The sequence below is a fragment of the Sardina pilchardus genome, chromosome 22 (genome assembly GCF_963854185.1).
Source record: "Sardina pilchardus chromosome 22, fSarPil1.1, whole genome shotgun sequence".
NCBI lineage: Eukaryota > Metazoa > Chordata > Actinopteri > Clupeiformes > Clupeidae > Sardina > Sardina pilchardus.
Genome location: NC_085015.1, coordinates 14,735,805 through 14,762,549, shown reverse-complemented (window position 1 = coordinate 14,762,549; position 26,745 = coordinate 14,735,805). Strand labels below are relative to the sequence as shown.

General features: G+C 39.5%; 2 protein-coding genes across 4 annotated transcripts in view; both read left to right on the top strand.

Annotated features, from left to right (window-relative positions):
• The window catches only part of si:ch211-152f22.4 (E3 SUMO-protein ligase ZBED1), a 119,207-nt gene that overhangs the window by 22,046 nt on the left and 70,416 nt on the right, over positions 1–26,745 (top strand). The window lies entirely within an intron of this gene.
• Positions 1,501–26,412, top strand: LOC134070621 (interferon-induced protein with tetratricopeptide repeats 5-like). 3 transcript variants are annotated; one of them, XM_062527015.1, is made up of 8 exons: positions 1,501–1,533; positions 6,546–6,706; positions 8,563–8,636; positions 13,563–13,618; positions 16,810–17,048; positions 17,901–17,962; positions 20,134–20,192; positions 23,430–26,412. In XM_062527015.1, the coding sequence occupies exons 2-8, from the start codon at positions 6,559–6,561 to the stop codon at positions 24,892–24,894; spliced, it is 2,103 nt and encodes a 700-aa protein (XP_062382999.1). In that variant the 5' UTR covers positions 1,501–1,533; positions 6,546–6,558; the 3' UTR covers positions 24,895–26,412. The 3 variants fall into 3 exon arrangements, with proteins under 3 accessions (XP_062382999.1, XP_062382998.1, XP_062382997.1); XM_062527014.1 differs by having other exon boundaries at positions 13,560–13,618; positions 20,137–20,192; XM_062527013.1 differs by having other exon boundaries at positions 13,560–13,618.

The window sequence follows — 26,745 nt, the reverse complement described above, 5'->3', positions numbered from 1 at the left end:
ATACCACCGATCCGCATATGTGGGGTCAAAAATGACCCCAAGCATTTTCTATGGAATTTCAAAAGTTAACCCTAGGATCTTTTGATTTTTATCAAGTGTGGCAGTAAGGTATACATTTACTGTTGATTATCACATCTCATGTCAGCAGTCTCACCATCCTGAAGGCTATTTTTACACAACAACATAAATCTAAGTATCATCATATAATGTGGCGGCCAAGCGTTCATAGCGACGTCGCTTTTTGATCCTTCGATGTCCACTCTTCCTATCATTGTGAAGCAGAATTCACCAAGTGATAATTACAGAGGGATTTGTTGATATAGCGTTCTTGGCCTGATTTGTATGACTTTTTATGCCTAAAAATAGGGCGAAAATTCATTTTTTAAACCAATTGGCAGTATTTTCTGATTTACTGGATAACAAAAGAAGATATTCATAATCACCTCTGTAAATGTTTTTTTATTTGATATATTAACACTACAAAAAAACAATTTTCAACCTGGCTTTTTCCAATGGTCAGATTCTTCGCATCAAAACATATATGCAAATTAGCGCATATTTAATTAGACATGACCTAACTAGCATATTTAAACATAAATACAGAAAACTTGCTATACGTTTTTTTCTCCTATTTATGTGAGTATTCAACTGGTAAAGTTTCATGAAGATATCTCTAAGTTAAAAATGTTACCCTATTCACCTATGTTGAGATCATTTTAGGATGTTTACCTTTTTTGCCTTTCTAAAAGCTGTTTTGTAATAAAATGTTAATAAAAAGTGATACATCATATGTCCAACATGAAATAATAATTTTTTTGACAAAATATATAATAAAAATCATCATCTTTAACCAAAATGAAAGACATTATTTGAGTTTAAAGCAAAAAACGCATGCATTCTAATTGGGGTCATTTTTGACCCCACTCATGGAAGAGTGTAGGTATTGGTAGCCTATGCATCTAAGGGTTAAAAATGTGTAAGCAATGATAACAAAACAAACTAACAAAGCCTAACTTTAAAGGATGGGCTGTTGGCAAGTTACAGTACATATGCCTAATGAATTTATTGTACTTAACAATTGTTAAGATTATAGTGATTATATAAGATAACATGTATGTCTTTATATGTCCCTCTCCATGTATTATGATTAAGACCCTTTACATCTCTGATATAAGCCCACAGGTAGCCTATATCCTGGCATGCACTGTGGTAAGGCCTGAGGTGGATGACTAAGTGTTGACAACTATTTTATTTCAAGAATTAACCATTTGTTTTTCAGTCCTTTCTGTGTCTCTCTAAAATTAAAATATGTGGCATGCAAAGAAAAATAATTAATTCCTGGAAACAGGTATGTTGACTAACCTGTGACACAACATTTTGAATGGCTGTTATGAAAGGACAGAAAAAAAGGACAGAAGGGGTGTGGAAAGATCAGTGTTTTTTGTCCCAGCCAGATATAAAAGCCACCCCATGGATAGCTGAAAGGTATCCTATTCTACTTCATCAAAGACCTTCAGTAAAGACTACATTACGGTAAGTTTACATTAGGTTGATTTAGAAACATTTTCGATGCTATTAAACATGACTGAACTAAAAATTGTGGATTGCTCTGTTAAGACAACTTGTTGATTGTATTTACCATAGCAACTGAGATTCAGTTGCTTAGCCAGAGGTGGAATGTAACGGAATAGGCTACACATATTTTGTTAGGCCTACTGGAGCCCAAAGATCATAGAGTGCTATGCGCATAGCGCTTTAAGATCTTTGCTGGAGCCTACTTACTGTAGCCTACATTTTCCACGTAGTCTACTTAATAAATAGTGAATGTACTTTTGACTTTTACTCCATTACATTTTACAGCACTTTTTTTCATCGCCAAAATGACTAGCCTACCCAGGGACGTGCACAGCTGCTGTAGGGCTAAAAGTTGGTGTGCGCTCTCAGACGACTGACCTTACCCTTTATTTAGAGGCCCTGATATCATTGTAGATCTCCAAGGGGAAATGTGTATCTTTAGGCAAATGTAAAGCACAAACTACTGCTTTTATTTTGATGTTATTTTGACATTCACATCTTAGAAAGAGAATGTAGAAATGTAGACACTTTTTTATTATTTGCATTGAAATAATTCAAATTCAAAACATTGTGTAGTCTATTTTCACTATGAAATGTGACATACTCAAATGTGCCTTAGATTACCCCTGAAAACATAACTAATTCAATTCATTTAAATGAAGGTGCCCTTAATTTGTAAATTAGATTTTAAGGTGTGAGTGTGAAACTCTTTCATTTGACATTAAAGATGTCCAGTCCAGTGTTCCCTAGGTTTGCTTTTAAGGTGTTAATAACCAAGGAGTTCCTTGATTGAAGGGGGAAATTAAGAGGGAAAAAAAAGGGTTAAATTTAGTAGGCTTTAATTGATCTTAATCTATGCACATTTCTACTTAAAAAAAAAAAAAACTACTTCATTATAGGGTTTTAAGGTCAAAATTAAGGCATTTATAAGGGGTGAAATTAAGGGCTGTTATTTCAGACTTATTTATCTGGAGAGGGGACTGTTGCCTATATGAACACTGTTCCACATAACAGTAGCCTATTGGTTTAACTTTCAAAGGAAAACCTAGTCTGTAGTTTATTCGATAATGTTAGCCTGACATAGTGTTTGTATTACCTGGTTTGGCCCAACAAAGATAAGATTAACATGGACAGTAGGCCCCTGGGCTGAATTAAGCTCTGAACAATGTAAACCAAAATGTACCAAAACCAAAATGTAAAAAAGAAAGAAAAGTCAAATGGATTGCAAACACTCTACAGGCTCTATTTTGGCAATTGGAAATGTGCAAAGCTTATTCTTATCTTTCACCCATGCAGTGGTGGATTTTGTGACATGTGCTTCACATTTATTAAGCCTTGCGCCAGGGCATGTGGCAGAAGGTGTGGTCTGGCACATGATCCAAAAATCGCTATTTCTTACACCTTATAAAAATGATGCCACTGACCAACAAAAACCTGGGGCCGGTTTCCCGATAACGTTCACTCTTAGCGAGCTACGAAGACTCCAAAGGTATAACTTACCAAAGTTGTTTACCTTTCTAGTCGTGGTTCCCGAACTATCACTTAGGAGTCTTCTTACGAAAAGCTCCTTACGTCCGACGTAAAAGGCACTGTCCACCATGAAGGTGCTGAATTAGGTGACATCGATTGCTCAGAAATCGATTTTTTATTTCACGCGGAGGCTTGACAGACTTATGAAAGAGTTCTTTGCACCAAAACCATTGCTTATAATAGCCTATCGCCCCCACAACATTCACGCAACTTCAACGTGGATGAACTTATTAGCACACAATGATAAAAAACGTAGTCTAGAAATTAAATGATCTACGTAGGTAAGTAGGTTATGTTTTCATCTGGGTTTGTTTGTTGGTGTGGTAGTTTGTTTCCCGCATGGATAAAAAGATTCGAACGCTTCATGTTTGAAAGCAGAGGTCTGCGCTCTCTGAGTGCTTTTCTAGTTTGTTTGTTTGTTTGTTTGTCCGTTTGTTTGCAAGATAGGCTAACTCTAAAAGTTAAAGATGGATTTCGATTAAATTTCCAGGGAAGATCTGAAATGACCCAAGGAAGAAACTATTTCATTTTGTGAGTGATTCGTATCACCGTCTGGATGCAGGAGGCGTAGGCTACATGTGTTTGCTTGGGGGAGGTTTGTGCTTTTCTAGTTGAAATAGGCTATGTAGACTTTTTTTTAATCACAGCTGATTGACCAACATCCTCATTCAGTATTGTGTGCCTTTGGTTAACATTAAACATGACAGCAAGCCCGCACATTAGGCCTAAACATAGGACGGTGGGGGGAAGCAAAGAATAAAGCGCTTTTAACTATTTTCAAATGCGTGCACGTTTCATATTTGCATGAAAACATTTCCAGAAAGTATTTTCTAAATTAGCATACTTACATAAAATCATTGGCGAACCAAAATAGTGATTTTGTATCATATGAGTATGCGTAACGGAAATTGCTGTAGGGTACAGTGGCGGCGACTAGCGTCGCGAGTCGAAACATTGGCAAGGTGCAGCTAAGAGAGGTCTGAGAGTGCTCCAGACCACTCTTACCAACGAACGACGTGCGAAAGACATTCGTAGCAAAGAAGGTTTCGGGAAATGCGTGAGGTACTTAAGGTAGAGCTTAAGATAGAGGTTACGAACTACGTAGCGTTAAGAAGGCTTCGGGAAACCGGCCCCAGATCTATAGAGAAAGGCGCGTGTAAAGCAAAGCTGAAGACGTGCTATCACAAGATGTAAGCATCCCAAAATGTGAGCAGCCCTTAGCAAGCAGTCCCAAACAACTTCTCTGCAGGATAAATAGCCTAAGGATTTTTATTCAGTCATTCAAACATTATTGGCTAAGCATTGCTTTTTTAGGTTACGCTTTCGATAGTAACCCCTGATCAATAGTGAAAGTAAATAACTGTGTGGAACTGTTAGACCTATGACACCACGGTAATGATAGTTTCACTTTCCCTTTGAGTTCTGGTAACAGGCGAATGCAGAATGCATGTAGTCACAGTTTCACATGCAAGCAGATGTGCTGCAGACTGGCAAAATGCTGATGCACTGTTTAAAATTGTGCTGCTTGCTGTTAAAGGGAATGACAGGTCAGGTGTTAGGCTTACTGTCATTGGTTGAAAGGATGTTACGCCCAAAACACACCCATGATTGATTTAGAAACAGAGGAACAACCCTTTTGAACAACGCTTGATTACAAAACCAGGCCAGAACTCGACACACCCCTAAATGTATTTAAGCTTTTCGCCACTGACCATGCATTTCCTTGAGCAAGGCACTTAACCCCAAGTTAACCCCACTTAACTTAACCAAGTTGCTCCGGGGACAAAGTAATCACAATGTAATCTCTTGTTTTATAGTTGACATATGTAAATCATTGTGGATGAAATAAGTGTCTGCTAAATGTAATGTAGTGTAAACTCACCAAAAGCCACTGCAACTGGCTGCCCTCCAATGACGTTGTTTGAGCTGCGTAAGAAGGGAAATGATTTTCTGAAGATGACCGATGATGAAACCGAGTTGGCCATCATTGTGAGAGGTCACCCAATTTGTTGGAAGTTGCTAGACAAGATTTTCTGTCGCTAGGGATGGCCAAAAGTTGTCCTACTATTGATCTGATCATAAAAAGTCTGAAAAACAAAGCATTATTTGTTTGTTTGTATCACATTCGTCAACATATAATGAATGTAATTTTCATGAACATGTCAATGATGTCATTTTTAGGCCTCTTTCGTGTTATGAATGCGGATTCCAAGCAGACACTAGATTCCAAGCAGTAACCACAAGCTCCTCTTGTTAGTTGCATCAAGTTGCCCCTTGGGGACATTAAAGATAATCTAATCTAATCTAATCTCATCTAGTGGCAAACCTCTCTGGAACATGGGATAACCACCTCTGTCTTTCACACTGATGAAGGAATTTCATATATTTGCTGACAATGCTGCAGATTATTGCCATTTAGGACATATAGTTTGTGCAACTATTTGCTCTGCTTATGAATGAAGTTGTAGCCCACTTGATCAATGTGCTTGTGGAACGATTCTGTCACATGTCTGAAGCATGTCACTAGTTTCCCTGCCATGCCATAGGCTACATCTCCTCTTGTAAACTCTGGTTGTTATCTCACCAGAAGTTACTGCAGCTGGCTGCCTTCCAATGATGTTGTCTGAGCTGCATAAGAAGGGAAATTGACTTTCTGACAATTCAACAACGAAACCGATTTTGCCATCATTGTGAGAAGTCATCGAATTTGTCAGTAGTTGCTACTTTCTGTCGCTAGGGATGGCCAAAAGTTGCTAAATCTTGGGATGAACATCAAAATCAATGTTGGCCCTGAGACCATTTTTACATTTTACTTTTGATCTGATCATAAACGTAAACATATAATGAATATGTCATTCTCATGAACATGTCAATAATGTCATGTTTTATTATTTTTTGATTTTGGATATTGCCAATTGAATATTAAATAAACGATTCATACACAAACCATCGTTAATAGCTGTTTTGGAACATTAAGCCTCTTTCTACAAAGTGAATGTAAACAGAAGCTTTTTGTGTTGGTTGCATCCACAATTGATTATAATGCAAAAACAGGCCACAAATTGTGTATGTGTCCCTCATTAAATTTGGCACAGATTGTCTTCAGATCAGCTCAAAAGCATTGGATTGGATTTGTAATATTCAGAAGCATTCACACATCAAAGCCAACTAAAATTGGTCAAACAGGAATTGACTTTGTATCTCTTTACTTGGCATGAAACTTGCTGTTTGTGCAAATAGCAATCTGTTTGATGTTATAACACTGATTTACCATGACAACTCCAGCCTGTTGGACCGCTTGGCCCCCTCATTGCTGCATTGAGAAAATCATAGACAATAAACTGCATACTATTACTTAGACTAGGTGTAACTATTGCATAAAGCACCACTTAATATGAATGAGAAAAGAGTCTAAAGGTATTTCTTCTTACTCATATTAGCATATTGACAGCAATGGCGACTCCAAACAAGAATTTTAGTGACATAGATGCAGAGAGAAAGCCAGCAGAGGTGTTAAAAGGAGTCGAAGAGGTGAACACCAAAGGTGCCAGAGGTAGCAGACATGATGACAGAGGTGCTGGAGGTGCCAGTGGCAGCTTGGGTGAGAGACTGGATTTTGTTGTCTAACTGCATTTAGTTGTCTTTGTACTTGTACTGTGCTCAATAACGATAATGTTGAATCTAATGTAATCTAATCTAAACTATATGATATTGATAATGACTTGAAAAGTGGTGTTTACATATATGTCTATCCAGTGTCTATAGAAAGTCATCATACCCTTTTGAAATAGTTACTTTTTTTGTCTTTCAGCCTAAAGTCAAAACCCATTTTTTTAAATTTTATTTACAAATGTATTTACAAATTTAGCTGTACAACATCAAAATAATGAAAAGTAAGTCAACAGTTATGAAAAGTAATTAAAAAAAAGTAAAATAAATAAAAACTAGAATAACAGGCTTGGAAAAGGCATCATACCCCTGACTTAATACTACTTAGAGCTTCCTTTGCTTTCATGACAGCCATCAATCTGTTTGGATATGTCTCTATTATTTTATAGCTTTGCACACCTAGATTGGGGAATATTTGCACACCATACCTACTGTGAAGCGTGGTGGGGGCAACATTATTTTGTGGGGATGTTTCTCTTCAGCGGGGACTGGGCAATTGGTCAGGATAGAAGGGGAAATGGATGCTGCCAAGTACACCCAAATTCTTAAGGAAAACCTGTGTCCCTCTCCTAGACAGCTGAAGATGGGCAGGTCATTCGTCTTCCAACACGACAATGATCCTAAACATACAGTACTGCCAAAAGAACAAAGCAGTGGCTTACAGTAAAGGCCAGTTATTATTTGGATCCAGGACACTATGCACCTTGACAAAGTTCCCTTGGCCTTTGGAATTAAAATAACCCCACATCAACACTATACCCTTCACCATACTAACAGATTGAGATGGTTTTATTTCAGTTAGCCTATTATCTGGTTTAAATTGCATTGAGCTCAATGAGAATGAAATGGTATGGTGAAGGGTATAGTGTTGATGTGGGGTTATTTTGATTCCAAAGGCCAAGGGGACTTTATCAGGGTGCATAGTGTCCTGGATCCATGAAATAGCTGGCCTTTAAAAATGAAAATAAAAATCCTCTACGGGAATTTAACATGGGCGTTCCAATACTTATGACCCCTGTATTTTAAGGAAAACATTTATTTATTTAAAATTATTCATTATTCATTCACAAAGAAAATTGATGTCCTTAAAGGTTGAATATTTCCTACTTTTTTTTTTTATTTAAGGCATTAAGATCAATTTCCAAAAGATGATTTTATATTTAGCTTTAATAAGCATGTGTTCCAATACTTTTGGAGGGCACTGTGGGGGGCATATTTGAACCCATGCTAAAGTTTACTAAAAATATAATATAAAATATGAAATCATCGGTAACACTTTACATTACAGATCAATAATGTTATGGTAATATATGCAATTTCATGGTAATAATATTTTTAAACCACATATTACACATAATGAATGTGTCATTTCTAGACAATTACTGTGCAATTACCATACAACAACAATGCAAATAACTTGGATTTAAGAGTAAAATATAATGGTGATAACTGATGTAAATATGTACTTACCGAAGCAATAAATATTTAGGATTTACTTATTGTGACATAATATTTCTGTAATTATACCAACATGATGGTGCTATGAAGGACTAAATTAAGTGTTATGGCACAATTACACAGTGGTCAAAGTTTTTGTAGTAGTTAGTTTGATGGTAAAAAGTGACCTGTTATCTGTTGTTATGATGAAATAAATGAGGTAATTTATTTCACAATAACTATATGGTCAGGGCTGTAAAATACGGTCTGAATGGAACACATTGCTTCCAACTTTTTGCTTTGCTTGTCAAAATTAATTAATTAAAATAAGCCTCACACTTCTACTGGCAGTGGCAGCAGAGGTGGCAGATGAAGGAGAGACAACAAAGGTGCCAGAGACAACAGAGGAACCAGAGACAACAGAGGTGAGTAAATTCTAGCCCCTTTCAGACAGATGTGTATTTATGCTATGTTCACGGACATTCTACGGTAGTTTTTTTTCCGTTGTGCTGTCTGAATGCATATGTCCGCATATCTACTATCAGAACTTTTCCTGCTGCCGACCTAGTCATGTTTCCGTAATGTTGCCGCCACAGCTGCTATTTGAACAACAATCGCAGAAAAAATCTGCACTTGTCAGTGATGATCAAGGGAAGTATTACGCGTAGCTATTTAAAGTGCCTGATATCACTGAACAGTTAGCCTACATCTCTCTAACTGCAAATCTGTTTCGACCTCACTCTGACCGTCACTATGGTCTAAAAAGGGATGGAGACGGTCATACCTCGGTCTCAAAGATCCATAGTTACCTTCGTAACCTACAGTAATGCAACAAGGCTACTCCCGGTGTGAAAACTACACTCGCATGCACAGCTGTCAGTGCGGCCGCATTTATTAGGCGTCATTATCTGCCCAGCGAACTAAAGCCCAATTGACGGAAATTCTACATTACATGTGAACAACAGGTGGCCGTATACATTGCTCATATATGCTTCATGTCTGAATGTCCGCTACCGTCAGAAATGCGGTAAGCAATTATCGCAAAATGTGCGCAAAACCTGTCTGAAAACGGCTTATATGAATTAATTAAATTAATGGAAGTATGAACATGAATGCTACAGTATCTTGTTAAATGTTTAGCGAAGGATGTGACCATGCTTAATCCTGAGAACGACGCTTTTATTTAAAATCCGATTTTATCTGATTTCTCTCTCTCTCTCTCTCTCTCTCTCTCTCTCATACTTCAGTCTGCACATTTTCACATGTGCAAACGTGAGTGAAGCAACCTCTTTGGCCTGGTCTCAAACTTCTATTTTTTGAACATATTTTTTTACGTGTTGTTGGCCGATTGTTTTTTTTTTTTTTTGGGGGGGGGGGGGGGGGGGCGGGTGGGGGGGTTGTTACTATTAAACTCTATAGACGCTGTAGATTGTTTTCAGTTTGCCCTCCCACAGAGTCAGCCACCAACTCCGGCTGGCAGAGTGACTGCTGCAGGAAGAATGGATTTTGAAAATCTAACAACACAGCATGGTGTAAAAATGCAGTGTTCTGCAAAAACTGTTGGCTGCTGTAACTTTGCGATTGGTGATGTGGTGGGTCATGCAAATGTTAAATCAGCCTCACATAAATAGGGCATTTATTGGTACAATTGAGACAGCTAAGAGAGGCAGCAAGCATATAGTTGTACTTCCACTTGGTTCTCCCTCAAAGAAAGTGATCATCTCTAACGCTCCATCCTTCATTAAAGAGAGTGTGCTTGAAGGGAGGTTAGGGGGGTATGGCCGGCTGGTTTCATCCATCAAAATGATTCCTCTGGGTGGTCTACTACTACTACTACTCACCACTACTGAAACATGTTGTCTTCAAACATGTAGGCTCAATAATCCTGATGAAGAGCTTACCCAGATAGCAAAACTACACTGGGACGGAACTGGGCCACATCTAGCACAACATTCGGCACGGATCTGCATAACGGACCTGGGGTGCGTTTCCCGATAACGATGGATAGACACTTTTACGAGGGTTTTCTACGAGTCATCTTGAGAGCAATCGTTTGGTTTTGCCGACTGTTTCCCGAACATGCTCGTAGCGTGAACGCGCGTGCACTGCTCTTAAGATGCTCTTAAGGGGAGCTGTCCACGATAAAAGTTCTGAAATATCCCCTAATTTGATGGTGATGTCAGGTGACTGCACGTCACAGCTAAGCCACCGTCTGAACTTTGGATCTATACATTAATTAACATCAATACGAAAATAGAAAACCTTTGACATCAGCATGTAAGCATTCGTAGCCTAGGCCATATACCACACGCATACATACTTTTTTATTATTTAACATTAGATTGTTGCCCCGTTTTTATGTTTGTTGGAAGATAGGCTATGTAACATATTAGGCTTCGGCTAGCTTACTACATCATTCATGCCAGTTCTTTGCTAACCTGCTTGTGAGAGCAAGGTGTGCTGCCTGTGCAATAATGTTTCGAGGTGTCACTTATAGACAGGTCATTTGCTCGAACTTTTGGGCCTAGTTTTTGGTCAAAGTTTTCTCAATGGATTCCTGGTCAGAACCCCTATTGAAACAGATTAAGACTTTGGGCATGTTAAATTTTGGCCAAAAATTCAATATGGCCGCCGTGTGGGCAATTCCATATCAGTTGAAACAGGTCCGACACCATGGTCCTCAGTTTTTCCTGAATTTTTGGTCCAAATGTTCCTCCATGTCTCATTAGAAGAAAACCAAAATTTTAGCTTGGTATCTTGTTTAGTTTCTGAGATATGGCTCTTCAAATGTGGATAGACGTGTCCTAAAAAAAGGCTGAAAATGCCTGTATTTAATGAGCACCACTTTTTTTAAACCCCTCTCCTGTCTTAAGGCTACCATATTATTTTCAAAAAAATTGAACACTGGGGCAGTACCCTGTTTAGTTGTTCAATATCACAAAGGAATTACAGTCCTTCCCACCATTGAAGACTTATTCATCGAAACAGACCCATATTTTTTTTAAAGCAATGAAAAACAAAAAACCTGTTTTTGTTCTCTTATGGTCATGAATGGATAGCACTCACATTTTTAAAACTTTACATATATATAGTCCATGAGTAAGAGAACATGTTGAAAAACAATTGAGATGGTAAGTTTTCGTATTTCGAGGCTATGGGCCTTCAAAGATGGCCAAAATGGCATTTTTTCCTAACATTTTCCTTTATTGCCTTTTTCCAAGGACAAAATGAAATGCAAATCTAACAGTTATTTTCTACTGCAATAGTATGCCACTTTGTAGACCATGTGAATGTGGTAGATCCGACCTGTCCATTTTAATATCCCCTCAGTACATGTCTGAAGTTAGAAAAAATGAAAAATTGTCTTGGCTGAAGGAGGTGTTCGTTGGATTTTTATGAACCTCTTAGAAGGACAACATGGGGTTTAAACCCATTTTTTTCTGTTTGAGGGATCGGAATGCCATCCTATAAACAGGATAAAAATTTTATATCCCATTTTTTAGATCTGCAGACCCCTTAGAATATGTCCAAAAGTTGTCAAAAATGAAAAAGGCGACTAAATTGAGGGGCTTAAAATGGCCAAGTGGATCAAGTCACACAAGGCTAAAAATTTAATATAAGACAGATGAGATACTGAGGGAGAACACTGTGAAATGTATAACCCCTCCCAGATAGCAAAACTACACTGGGACGGAACTGGGCCACATCTACCACAACATTCGGCACGGATTTGCATAATGGACCTGATCCGGCGTCCAAAAGCCTACCTTACATTGACAGACTTTGCAAAGATTTGGAAAAGATTTTTGAAAGACTACAGTCTCAGACCCTCTCACATCTAAAGACAATTCATTGAGTTTTTAGTCACAGTCTAGTCACAGGCCAGTCTCAGATTAGGATTTTGCAAAGACTGTGGGTCACTATTTACAAGACTGCTGCTATTCCTTCAAATTATTTCCATCGTGCTAATTCATGAATGTTGCGTTTGCCAAAGAGAAAGTAGCCTAATCATCGCCTATGGCTATTCTATGCCATGAAATGTGTCAGTATAATATTATAATAATATAATTGGGCAGCCGTGGTGTACTGGTTAGCGCACCGGGCTTGTAACCGGAGGGTTGCCGGTTCGATCCCCGACCAGTCCACCATGGCTGAAGTGCCCTTGAGCAAGGCACCTAACCCCTCACTGCTCCCCGAGCGCCGCTGGTTGGGCAGGCAGCTCACTGCTCTGGGTTGTGTGATTCACCTCACTGTGTGTTCACTGTGTGCTGTGTGTTCACTAATTCGGTTAAATTGGGTTAAATGCAGAGAACTGAATTTCCCTCACGGGATCAAAAAAGTATATATTCTATTCTATTCTATTCTAATATGCTACATTACAGCAAATAGGCTGCACATCCACAGGAAAGGTGTTATGTCCGAGATAGTCCATCAATTCAACTATTCAACTTTCTAATGCACCACCGATTTACTGCTGCGCAATGCTATGCCGCCTGAAAAACTTGCGTACACGAGTTGAGACTAGACGTGAGATTTGAGCGTAGCCACCAATCACGTTCACATTGATAAATGCCATACTTTGCGTGGAAACAAGCGTACGCCTGTTTTACGCCTGTTTTTGGTCGTACGCACGTCTCATAAATGAGGGCCATTGTGTGTGGTACAGATCTGCAATACGGGTCCGCTTATTGTGTGTGGCACGAATCTGCAATATGGGTCCGCCTCTTGTGTGTGGTACGGGTCCGCTCCTTGTGTGTGGTACGGATCTGCAATACGGGTCCGCTTATTGTGTGTGGGCCACATCTGGCCCACAGTCAGATACTGTACTGTAGGTCCGCTACATGCGGATCTAAAGGCTTTTATGCGGATCCGGCCCAAAGGAAATTGTTATCTGGGTGTCAATGAAAGTACATGTTGAGGGTTTTGATTATATCTGATTGTATGTTAAAGTGCTTTAATGGGCCACGTTGTCCGCAACTGCCCGAAAAAAAGTAACAACATGGATCACCCACCAAAAGCAGCTAACCCGAATGTGGACTCTCCTCCTGCAACCGTGTCCCCTCCCACAGGGCTCCATTCCTCTGAAGATGCGGGATATAGAATCAACATTTCTTTTCACTCCTCTCTGTGTCTCTCTAAAACATTACATGATATTAAAACTCCCATACCCTTGTGGCATGCAAAGATAAGTAATTAATTCGGTAACACTTTACATTACGGCTCGCTAATAAGGTGGTAATTGGAAACAGGTGTGATGACTAACCTGTGGCACATTTTTATTTCTGTTATGAAAGAAAAAAAGAACAGAAGGGGGCGTCAAATGATTTATTTTATTTTTTTTGTCCCAGCAGGATTTAAAAGCCACCTCGGCTACTTCAGCAAAGACTTCAACAAATTCTACATCATGGTAGGTTGATTCAGAATTAGCCTACATTTTCCATGTATCTGTAGCCTATCATGGGAGTTGTACTGGAATCGTGGCGCACTCCTGTCAACTAGATTGTTTAGTGTAAGGTGCCAATCTTAGTGCTTTTATGTCAGTCGGAGTCAGTTTTTGTCTAGTTTTGCTGTTACGACAAAACATTTTTCATATTATCACAAGTTTTGTTTAGTCGTGGCTCATGCAAATAGTGACAAGAAACAATAAAAAACAATAGTGACAATCCAACATCAAACAGGAAGGGAAAATAGGCGACAGCTGTAGCGTAGCTAGCAAAGCAGTCATATAGTTGTTGTCAAAGTTTTGTTCATAGTTGTAGACTCGTTTCGGCCCCGGGGGTCACTCCCCCCCCGCGCCACCACCGCCCGAAGCCCAAAAATTGCAGTTTTTCCTACATAACTACCTGAACCGTGGCACCGAGGATGACAAAATGTTTATGGTATGTTGGTCTCAAGAGCTTGCATCAACTTAGCTTATAACCAGTCATTTGTGATTTGCACCCCCATGCATGGTAAAAATTGAAAATGCAATGTACTGTAATATTGCTTTAATTGCCCCTATCTTCAGATGAGATGTTATGAACTGCACCAAATTTCATGGGTATGATTAACCTGACACCCTCTGGGAGTATGCCAAGTTTTGTGGAATTTCATCCATGGGGGGCTATAAAATAAATGGATTTATGTGTACATTCAGGACTGTATACCCATCGGCCTGTAGATGGTGGTATTAACCCTCTGGAGTCTAAATCCCCCCCTAGGGATTTGAAAAACTGTTCCAAACACACATCTCAATCTCTGCTAGTTTTTGTCCTAGAAACATATAAGTGACACCATTAGAAACTAGTTTCCAAATATATGTTTTAAAAGAGAATGGTTGCTCTGGGTGCAACAAACATACAAACATGCAGGAACACACACACACACACACACACACATAAATACACACACACGCACCAGCACATACACATATGTACATAAAAAATTACACAAACACATGCACAAACACGTGTGTGTGTGTGTGTGTGTGTTCCTGCATGTTTGTGTGTGTTTGTGTGTGTGTGTGTGTGTGTGTGTATGACCGTAGCATCCAGCACCCAGAGCAACCATTCTCTTTTAAAACATATACAGTATATATTTGGAAACTAGTTCATTAAAGGTTTCTAATGGTGTCACTTATATGTTTCTAGGACAAAACTAGGAGAGATTGAGATGTGTGTTTGGAACAGTTTTCCAAATCCCCAGCGGGGATTCTGATTGGTTCATTATTTTTTTGCTATCCTTGAAGGAGTTTGCATTGCCCTCGATCCCAGATCTTTATGTGGAGCTCAGAGAAACGCCTCTGGTGGAGCATGGTGGAACTACAAGGATCTGGCGAGAGTCAGATTACATTCATACATCAAAGGCAATTGAAATTAGTCAAACTTGAAGTGACTTTATATCTCAGTCAATCCTTGATTGCTTGACATGAAACTTGCTGTTTGTGCAGATGGGTCATTCCGTGTGAAATCACCCAATTTCTGCTAAATTTGGAAAGTGACCCTTTTCAAAAAAATCTGGAAAAAAATTGCAGGTGTTTGTTGACTAAACATATGCGTAAATCTTAAATAGTATAGGGTCATTCCGTGTCAATCACCCAGTGCCGGAAAGTGACCCTCTCCGAAAAAATCTGAAAAAAATCACAGGTGTTTGTAGACTAAACCTATGCATTCATCTTAAATATTTAAGATCCAGATACCTGGATCACTTATTGTTTAAAAACTACGGCCCTTTGAAGCTTCAAGTCATTTTAAGCATTAACAATCCTTTTTGGTCAACTTGCAACATTATTGGCTCTTTTGGTATTTCACACACAACAGTGAAACTATGTGAATGGAAGCACATTTTCCTGTTAAATTAAAAAATCCAATCAGATCAGAGGTATCTTGTGTAATTTCCCCTCTGCTAAGCTCTGAAAATGGCTATAAATTCATTATGTTAAAAGTTTTGAAGGCTTCTCATTCGAAAAGTATGTGCCACAAAGTCATCAGATTTTACCCAGTCATATTTGGACTATAAGGTCATGTCCATGCATTAACTTTGGTTGTAATCATTATCATATTGTCAGAGCATTTTGTTTTAACCCTTATGTTGTCCTTGGGGTCAATTTGACCCCAAGCAGTGTTTAACATCATAAAATATATGGTTCCCTTTTTTTGTTTTGCTTCAAGTTTCATGACTTTTCCTCATTTGAAGGGTACAACAGAGTAAACATGAAATTTGCACAAAAATATGTTTCCAATGTCCTGTAAAAAAAATAGTTACGTTGGTGGTATTGGGGTCAATTTGACCCCATTTTTATGAAACATGATGAAAATGAATATTTGACAAATTATGGATATTATTATTGTAATAGTATGAGAACATGTAGTTATTATCATTATTGCATATACAAGTACATATTACATATAAGTTATTTTGGCAGGTCTGAAAAAGTCCAAAAAGTCAGCCTTTGGGCTGTTGACACTGGATTGGCCATATTGCCAGTCAGGGTTCCAGGGTTCATAAAGGGGTGTGGGGGGGTGGGATTGTTTTGTAGGGCTTTTGATGGTGGTTATTACACTCTTGTTAAGTACCTACCACAAAAAAAATTGAGTAAAAAAAATAATTTTAATCATTTTTTGAGAGTTTTTTTAGCTGGGGTCAAATTGACCCCAAGGACAACGAACGTCGGTAAGATTTGAGGACAACATGAGGGTTAATTGGGCTTAAATGGCTTCAAAAACCCCATTTTCGTCTTCTCATTTCACCATGTGGACAGTTAACAGGATTTTTTTTTTTTACATTTTACCATATCATTCTGTAAGTGAGGATCATCTGTCCAACATTTTGGCTTGTTGCTGAGTTTCTTTATTTGAGATATGATTTTTGGAAAATATTCTCTATAAATCCACTGAAATCCGAAATGGGCTTTTTGAAAATCAAGCCCAATTAAAACAAAATGGCAACTCCAGCCTGCTGGACTGCTTGGCCCTCTCATTGCTGCATTGATAAAATCATAGACAATAAACTGCATACCTACAGTAGACTAGTTGTACTCGTGTAACTATCTCATAAAGCACCACTTAATATGAATGAGAAAAAAATAATCTAAAGGTATTTTCTTCTTATTCATATTAGCATATTGACAGCAATGGCTGCTCCAGACAAGGATCACCGTGACATAGATACAGAGAGAAAGCCGGCAGAGGTGCCAAAGGAGTCGAAGGAAGCAGAGGTGCCAAAGGTGTCAAAGCCCGCAGAGGTGCCGAAGAAGTCAAAGGAGACAGAGGTGAGCGCCAGAGGTGGCAGATGTGATGACAGACATGACAGAGATGGCGGAGATGACAGAGGTGCTGGAGGCGCCAGTGGCAGCTTGGGTGAGAGACTGGATTTTGTTGTCTAACTGCATTTAGTTGTCTTTGTACTTGTACTGTGCTCAATACCGATAATGTTGAATCTAATGTAATCTAATCTACATTATATGATATTGATAATGGCTTGAAAAGTGGTGTGTACATATGCCTCTCCACGGCAAAACCAGTCGCATGTTCAAATTTTCAAAATTACAGTTATTAGTTAATCACATACCCTTCACCATAGTTAAAAATTGGCATGGTGTTTTTTCCAGTTAGCCTATTAGCCAGTTTGATTTGCTTTGAGTTCTGTATACAGTATATATATTTGGGGATCGGAGTGATGGACATGACATTGGAGATTGAGGCGTTTGGGAGAGAGAGATGGGGGGGGGGGGGGGGGGTATTGGTCTGAATGGAACACAGTTGCTTCCAACTTTTTGCTTTGCCTGTCAAAATTAATTAATCAAAATCAGCCTCACACTTCTAGTGGCAGTGGCAGCAGAGGTGGTGAAGTAAGAAAATTAAGTATCAAGCAGACAAAGGCAGTTTCAGAGATTATAAAGCATGGTAAGGCATTTATTAGCTAACAAACAGTTCAAGACTACGGCCGGAGGCCCAGCTCTGCACACCGCTTAGGGCAATGGCATATACTGGGCCTCCCGATAAGTGTGTTCTCTCTGCATTTAAAGGCCTTGCCTCCTCTTGATTGAATCAAGAAGAAAGGCCTCATCAACAATGATCAGTCACACGGTCACAAGGTTGCATCATCAACATATGTTCAAAAGGTCACATGGTTAGTTGGTTGACAAGTTTTGGCGTGAACAGAAGCTGATGTTCATGTTTAAAGTAAATGATAAAATATTTATACTACAGTGGCAGATGAGGGAGAGGCAACAAAGGTGCCAGAGACAACAGAGGAACCAGAGACAACAGAGGTGAGTAAATTGTATGATATTGAAAATGACTTGAAAAGTGGTGTTTACATTTCTGGGGGGATCAGAGGGAGATTGAGATTCAGGATGCTGCTGCTTGTGGTACAATTCCTTCCACATGTTTGCTTTGTCTGAAAGGGGCTTTTGACAAGCAGACGTGTATTTACGCAAAGTTCATGGACATGTTACGGTAGTTTTTTTTCCGTTGTGCTGTCTGAATGCATATGTCCGCATATCTACTATCGGAACTTTTCCTGCTGCCGACCTAGTCATGTTTCCGTAATGTTGCCGCCACAGCTGCAATGTGAACAGCAATCGTGGAAAAAATCTGCACTTGTCAGTGATGATCAAGGGAAGTATTACGTGTATCTAAAGTGCCCGATATCACTGAACAGTTAGCCTACATCTCTCTAACACGCTGCAGATCTGTTTTGACCTCACTCTGACCATCACTACGGTCTAAAAACGGATGGTGACGGTCATCTCTCGGTCTCACTCGTCAGAAATGTTGTAAGCAATTATCGCAAAATGTGTGCAAAACCTGTCTGAAAATGGCTTATATGAATTATTTAAAGTAAGAGATCATGGCAGCATGAACATGAATGCTACAGTATCTTATAAAATGTTAAATGTTTAGCGAAGGTTGTGACCATGCTTAATCCTGAGAACGACACTTTTATTTAAAATCCGATTTGATCTGATTTCTCTCTCTCTCTCTCTCTCTCTCTCTCTCTCTCTCTCTCTCTCTCTCTCTCTCTCTCTCTCTCTCTCTCTCATACTTCAGTCTGCACATTTGCACATGTGCAAGCGTGAGTGAAGCAACCTCTTTGGCCTGGTCTCAAACTTCTATTTTTTTAACATATTTTTTTATGTGTTATTGGCCGAGTGTTTTTTTTTTTTTTTTAAATGTATTACTATTAAACTCTATAGACGCTGTAGATTGTTTTTAGTTTGCCCTCCCACAGAGTCAGCCACCAACTCCGGCTGGCAGAGTGACTGCTGCAGGAAGAATTGAGTTTGAAAATCTAACAACACAGCATGGTGTAAAAATTCAGTGTTCGAATAGAATAGAAAATAGAAAAGAATATATACTTTTTTGATCCTGTGAGGGGAAATTCAGTTCTCTGCATTTAACCCAATTTAACCAAATTAGTCAACACACAGCACACAGTGAATACACAGTGAGGTGAATCACACAACCCAGAGCAGTGAGCTGCCTGCCCAACCAGCGGCGCTCGGGGAGCAGTGAGGGGTTAGGTGCCTTGCTCAAGGGCACTTCAGCCGTGGTGGACTGGTCGGGGATCGAACCGGCAACCCTCTAGTTATAAGCCCGAAGCCCTAACCAGTACACCACGGCTGCCCACTGTTCTGTGTTCTGCAAAAGCTGTACTGTAACTTTGCCATTGGTGATGTGGTGGGTCATGCGAATGTTAAATCAGCCTCACATAAATAGGGCATTTATTGATACAGTTGAGACAGCTAGAGAGGCAGCAAGCATATAGTTGTACTTCCACTTGGTTCTCCCTCAAAGAAAGTGATAATCTCTAACGCTCCATCCTTCATTAAAGAGAGTGTGCTTGAAGGGAGGTTAGGGGGGTATGGCCGGCTGGTTTCATCCATCAAAATGATTCCTCTGGGTGGTCTACTACTACTACTACTCACCCCTACTGAAACATGTTGTCTTCAAACATGTAGGCTCAATAATCCTGATGAAGAGCTTAGTGACAAGGAAAGTACATGTTGAGGGTTTTGATTATATCTGATTGTATGTTAAAGTGCTTTGATGGGCCATGTTGTCCTCAACTGCCCGAAAAAAAGTAACAACACGGATCACCCACCAAAAGCAGCTAACCCGAATGTGGACTCTCCTCCTGCAACCGTGTCCCCTCCCACAGGGCTCCATTCCTCTGAAGATGCGGGATATAGAATCAACATTTCTTTTCACTCCTCTCTGTGTCTCTCTAAAATGTTACATGATATTAAAACTCCCATACCCTTGTGGCATGCAAAGATAAGTAATTAATTCGGTAACACTTTACATTACGGCTCGCTAATAAGGTGGTAATTGGAAACAGGTGTGATGACTAACCTGTGGCACATTTTTATTTCTGTTATGAAAGAAAAAAAGAACAGAAGGGGGCGTCAAATGATTTATTTTATTTTTTTTGTCCCAGCAGGATTTAAAAGCCACCTCGGCTACTTCAGCAAAGACTTCAACAAATTCTACATCATGGTAGGTTGATTCAGAATTAGCCTACATTTTCCATGTATCTGTAGCCTATCATGGGAGTTGTACTGGAATCGTGGCGCACTCCTGTCAACTAGATTGTTTAGTGTAAGGTGCCAATCTTAGTGCTTTTATGTCAGTCGGAGTCAGTTTTTGTCTAGTTTTGCTGTTACGACAAAACATTTTTCATATTATCACAAGTTTTGTTTAGTCGTGGCTCATGCAAATAGTGACAAGAAACAATAAAAAACAATAGTGACAATCCAACATCAAACAGGAAGGGAAAAATAGGCGACAGCTGTAGCGTAGCTAGCAAAGCAGTCATATAGTTGTTGTCAAAGTTTTGTTCATAGTTGTAGACTCGTTTCGGCCCCGGGGGTCACTCCCCCCCCGCGCCACCACCGCCCGAAGCCCAAAAATTGCAGTTTTTCCTACATAACTACCTGAACCGTGGCACCGAGGATGACAAAATGTTTATGGTATGTTGGTCTCAAGAGCTTGCATCAACTTAGCTTATAACCAGTCATTTGTGATTTGCACCCCCATGCATGGTAAAAATTGAAAATGCAATGTACTGTAATATTGCTTTAATTGCCCCTATCTTCAGATGAGATGTTATGAACTGCACCAAATTTCATGGGTATGATTAACCTGACACCCTCTGGGAGTATGCCAAGTTTTGTGGAATTTCATCCATGGGGGGCTATAAAATAAATGGATTTATGTGTACATTCAGGACTGTATACCCATCGGCCTGTAGATGGTGGTATTAACCCTCTGGAGTCTAAATCCCCCCCTAGGGATTTGAAAAACTGTTCCAAACACACATCTCAATCTCTGCTAGTTTTTGTCCTAGAAACATATAAGTGACACCATTAGAAACTAGTTTCCAAATATATGTTTTAAAAGAGAATGGTTGCTCTGGGTGCAACAAACATACAAACATGCAGGAACACACACACACACACACACACACACACACATAAATACACACACACGCACCAGCACATACACATATGTACATAAAAAATTACACAAACACATGCACAAACACGCCCACACGCATGCACACATACACCCTTACACACACACACACACACAGGCACACACTCACACACACACACACACACATGTATACACACGTGTGTGTGTGTGTGTGTGTGTGTGTGTGTGTGTGTGTGTGTGTGTGTGTGTGTGTGATCTGATATTGGAGTGACAGTGACGGCAGAGAACACAGTGAACACATCTCTATACACATAGAGACACATAAAACACACACACAAGCAGACACACACACACACACACTCATAGACAGAGAAGCACTCATACACAAAACCAAGCGCACACATGCACACTCATTTACATACATAAAAGAAGGTGCCAAGCTGTTGTGGCTGCATATGGATCCTCTACACGCTACTGAGGACCCTGACACTGAGTATAAAATGAACAAATGTATGCCTAACATGTTTTGTTTTCCTCATTTCTGTGGGAGAGTGCAATCGTCAATGCTTGAAGTAACAAAGGTGAATTCCAACAGCATAACAGGCCATTTTGGCACAATTTTCGTTGCCACTACTTACACGTTTGCTTGTGTTGCTCATTCCATGATTGCCCTATGCTTACAAGCTATACCTCATTGTAAAGGTGACAAATCAACGATAAAAATGATATGAAACACTTTACTGGTTGGTATTACTAAAGGGGAGATATAATGGGCCAAAGTCAAGTTTCCTTACTTTTTGTGAGCAGTTTAGTTGAACTTTAACTTGAACTTCAACTGAATTAGTTTAAAAAGAGAACATTTTAGCAAAAAGTGATGACTGAAAGTTGACCAAAAAGTAAGGACTTTTCGTCAACTAAAACTAGCCTAAAACTATATAGGAAAACTATGACTAAAATGTGACTAAAACTAATAAACATTTTTGTCCAAAGACTAAGACTAAGACCAAATCTAAAATAGCTAAATGATCATGACTCATACAACATATCATTTTGAGACTAATTTACAAGCGTGATCTGTTGTTGCGGGGAGACTGTGCTGGACTGAGCAGTGGTTGTATTTTATAACACTTTGAAGTGTCAATACAAACAAGAGGGTCCAAACAAGTACATTTACTCACTATACTTACTATACTCAGGGACACCTGCAGGAATGAAAGTTATGGTATGCAGACTTCACACAATATCAGCAACCAGCAACAATCAGTAACCAGCAAGCATCATACAGTAACCAGCAATAAGTAGGCTATTCTGCAATTGCTTTGTGCATACATTCTCATTCTCCCTCCTGCACAAACAAAATGTGTGCATTCCAAGTGCGTAGTTCTGTTGCATTGAATTTATTTTGGCAGAAATGTGTTTGTAGAAATATGTAAATAGCATACTGAAGACAATGTGCTACGGTACAGAGTTAGGAAGTTGTGATAGACCAACTTAGAGCGAATACACACACTGGAGATTATCTCTCTTATCGTGACTGAGTAGTCTGATGGTATGCATGGTGTGTACGGTCATACACCTGAATGCGCCACTTACTATATTTTCAGTATAGTATTATAGTACAGTAAGTAAGCACGGTGGGATTGCAGTGCCATTTTCCTCCTCCTCTTACTTACTGTATTCATCTCTTGATCCTTGTCTTTCTCCTTCTCTTGCTTCTTCACCTTCCTGTCCGCCACCCCTCTAAGTCTCAGTCCACTCTCTTAGGGCCTGTGTCCACCAATTGCATTTTTCGCACTGATAGCGCCATCAATCTCATTTTCAGAGTGCTTCGGTCAAGAGTTTATTGTTGCTAGGTTATGGTCGTTGAGAGAGAAGTGCCATTGACAAGCCCAGCGGTGTTCTAAAAGTTGAACAGATTTAAACTTTCAGCGCTCTGAGCACTGGAAAAAAACGTCTGTGAAGTTGAACGCACCTCTGGTGAACCTCAAAGTATGTTAGCAGCTCTGGTTGTTATGGTAACCTAATATAACATTCTAGGCAACGACAGACTGGCCGTCCTTTGCATCAATCAAGTGGCAAATGAAAAAGGGAGGATATGATAGGCTCATCTAAAATTCTGATTTGATTATTATTGTTACTATTTTGAATTTTGCGAACTACCGGCACTGCCTTCGAGATCTACTGCTCGATTGCGATCGACATAGTCGGCACCCCTGGGATAACCCATAAGATTATTGCCATGTAGGACACATTCAGTTTAAATTAATGCTTACATACTCATGTTCTGTCTGTTTTCAGCACTTCTGATATAGATTTGAGATCCAAGCTACTGCAGTTGGAGTGTCACTTCACCTGGGATCTGACCGGAGAAAGTGCAGACATCTTAAATGTTCAGACCAGGCTGGACGAACAAATAAAGTTGTGCCGAGGCAAGAAAGCTCAAGCAATCCGATCATATTGTTTTTTGGGCTATATCAGGTACCTGCAAGGTTCCCCAGATGATGCCCTCAAAAACCTGAAAATTTCAGAGGACCTTGGCGACAAAAGTGCAGAGGACCTTGGCGACAAAAGTGCACGATTTCTCATCGTCACCTATGCCAACCTTGCCTGGCTACACTACCACCGAAGATCATTAACAGAGTGTGAGAGCTACTTGGCAAAGCTTGAGGGTATGAAAGGGGAATTCTCCACTGCGTCACTGACTGAGCTTCACCCAGAAGTCTATGGACAGAAGGGCTGGGCCTACCTCAAGTTCGCCCACAAGTACTACGGGAGAGCAGAGCAGTGTTTTGAAAAAGCTGTGAGGCTGGAGCGAGATGATAGTGAATGGAATGCTGGCTATGCCATCGTTCTCTATCGCAAAGACAAGTCCAACAGAGAAGAATTGCCATCAGTAAGACAACTCCAACGAGCCATTGAGCTAAACCCAGAAGATGCCGTGCTAAAGTTGCTCCTTGGCCTGAAACTGCGTGCAGCTGGCAGCGAAGTTGACAAGCTGATCAAGGATGCTTTGGATCAGGATCCTAGCAACCACCATGTGATTCGCTATGCCGGGAAATATTACCGTCAAAGTGGTTTCGTAGGCCACGCCACTACACTTTTCCAGAGAGCTTTGCAGTATACCCCTGACTCGGCATTCATTCATCATCAGCTAGCTCTGTGCTACAAGGAGAAGAGGGCACAGCTGTTCAAAAGAGACGGTGGCAGGCACCAGGGAGATGAGATCAGTCATCTTCTCAAACAGGGCATCCATCACCTGAAATTGGCCACAACACTGAACTCTTACTTCATTTTAGCCATGGCTGAACTTGCTTTGCACTACGGGCTGAAAGCAAAATATGAAAAGAAGTTCTGTAACCAGGCAGAAAATTTGTTCCAGGACACATTCAAAGCAGCAAAGGAGAGCCAAATCAGTGACCAGATAGTACACCATTACTATGGTGAGTTTCAGGAGCACCAGAAAAAAAATGAAAAACTAGCTATCGCACACTACAAGAAGTCTTTGACACTGGGGTTGGACACACCTGCAGGGAATGGCAGTGCCAAGGCCTTGGAGAAGATGGCAAAGAAACGTCAGAAAATAAACCCCAGCGACGGAGAAGCCTTTGGAATTCTCGGATTTGTCCACAGGGCAAAGGGAGAGAAGGACCGGGCATTGGAGTGCTACGAGAAAGCTCTGCAGTTTGATTTTAACAATGCTGAGTATCTCAGTGCCCTGTGTGATCTTCGTTTGTCTTTGCAGTCAGAGGCGATTCTAGATTGAGTGGGGGCCAGGCTTGTGCAAAATTCAGAATTGAATTGAGAATGACTCCTAAATTCCAATTCAATTCTTGAGTTTGAATTGAATTTGAATTGAGGTCAAAAACAGGATGCAGAATTACAATTCGAATTTGAATTAAGGGAAGTAGAATTGAAATTCAATGAAATTCAAATCAATTCATATACATAATATAAGGGTACGCTGCAACTTATTTGATTCTTATCAAGATAAAAAAAATAGATTAGAAGTGTTAGATCATTTATATTGTTTGAAGCGTGAATTTCTTACTTTACGTAAGTGTTCAACTTTACACTATCTTAAATCAAGCACATCTTTTTTTTTGTCTCAAATAGGCATGAAATCTTAAAATGAGGTAAATACTGTTAAAATGAGATATTTTACATCTCTCCATCAAATTCTCATCAAAATAAAGCTTGTTTTAAGATTAAGTGACATGAAAATTTGACTTAATTTAATATGACATTTAAGACTTAAGATATCATCTTAAAACAGCAGTTTATGCTTATAACAACTTATGTAACAACTTTAAATATACGTAATCTAGACTTGTTACAAGTTGTGGTACTGTGGCGCAACAGGTTACAGCATTAGTACCTTGTACTCGTCTAACTACCCACGGGCACCCGGTTCGAATCTCACCTGCGGTCATATCCGAATCTCTCCCCAACTCTTTCACTCATCTACCCGCTTCCTGTCTATCTTCATTGTCCTATCTGAATAAAGGCAAAAAGTCCAGAAAATACTCTTCCAAAAAAAAAAAAGAATATAATCTGAGGCTGTTTAAATTTAAGTAACCTCATTTTACAACCAGCATTTTATGCTTATATTAAGTATGTTTTACTTATTTTGGGGATGTAAAAATTATATTTATAAGTAATCTTAAAAACAGCAATTTCATCTTATGTTAAGTTTCCAAATACCTCTGTAGACATGCTTATTGCTAGATTTTTTTTATTTATCTTAATTCACAAAATCTTATCAAGTGAAATTATCTTGCTGCATGGACTGAAAATTTCACTTGTTTTGAGTACCTTTTACCTCAGATTTAGTGTTTTTATCTTGTTTTTAGACACCCTTTTTTTTGCAGTGTTTAACAATTAAGTTTCACAAAATGTCAGATATGATCTCAACAAACACACAATTTATAATTGAAAACAGTAATCAATTACATTTCCAATGTAATTTTCCCTGAACTGAATGTATGTGAGATTCAACACATTCTTCCTGTTTTGTGACATGTGAATTTGTTTTGAATTGCCATGAATTGAATTCCACTTCCTGTCATTCCAATTCCAATTCAAATTCAACTTCCTGTGGGGTGGGGCTAATTCAATTCAAATTCCAACTCATGAATTGAATGGAGGTAAATTCTAAAATTCGGAATTGTGCACAAGCCTGGTGGGGGCCCTATAAGCAAAAAATCCTAGGGGGCCCTACCGACTAGTGTTTATCACTGCAACTGAGGCATTTTGAAAGTGGGTGGGACAGTTCCGGGAGGGAGGGGGGGTTGCTAGTAGGTTACTTCTATCTAACAAAGTAAAGCTTTTGATTCAGCTATACCCTAAATCCTCAAAAGATGGGTCTTTCATTTACTAGGCTGCGTAAAGCATGCCTTTATTTGGGGTAGACATGTATTCCTCTTTGTCTTATGTGCATTTTATTGTGAGCCATGCATTTTGTTTGGATCAGCAGTATCAAAAGCAGAAGATTTTCGGTTTGGTTTGGGATTGTACTGTATGGTTATATTACTTAATGTTGGGACTGTTGGGCATTATTATGAGAGGAGGTCTATGAGAATAAAATCACAGGATTAGCAGTTGTAGAATTATCATC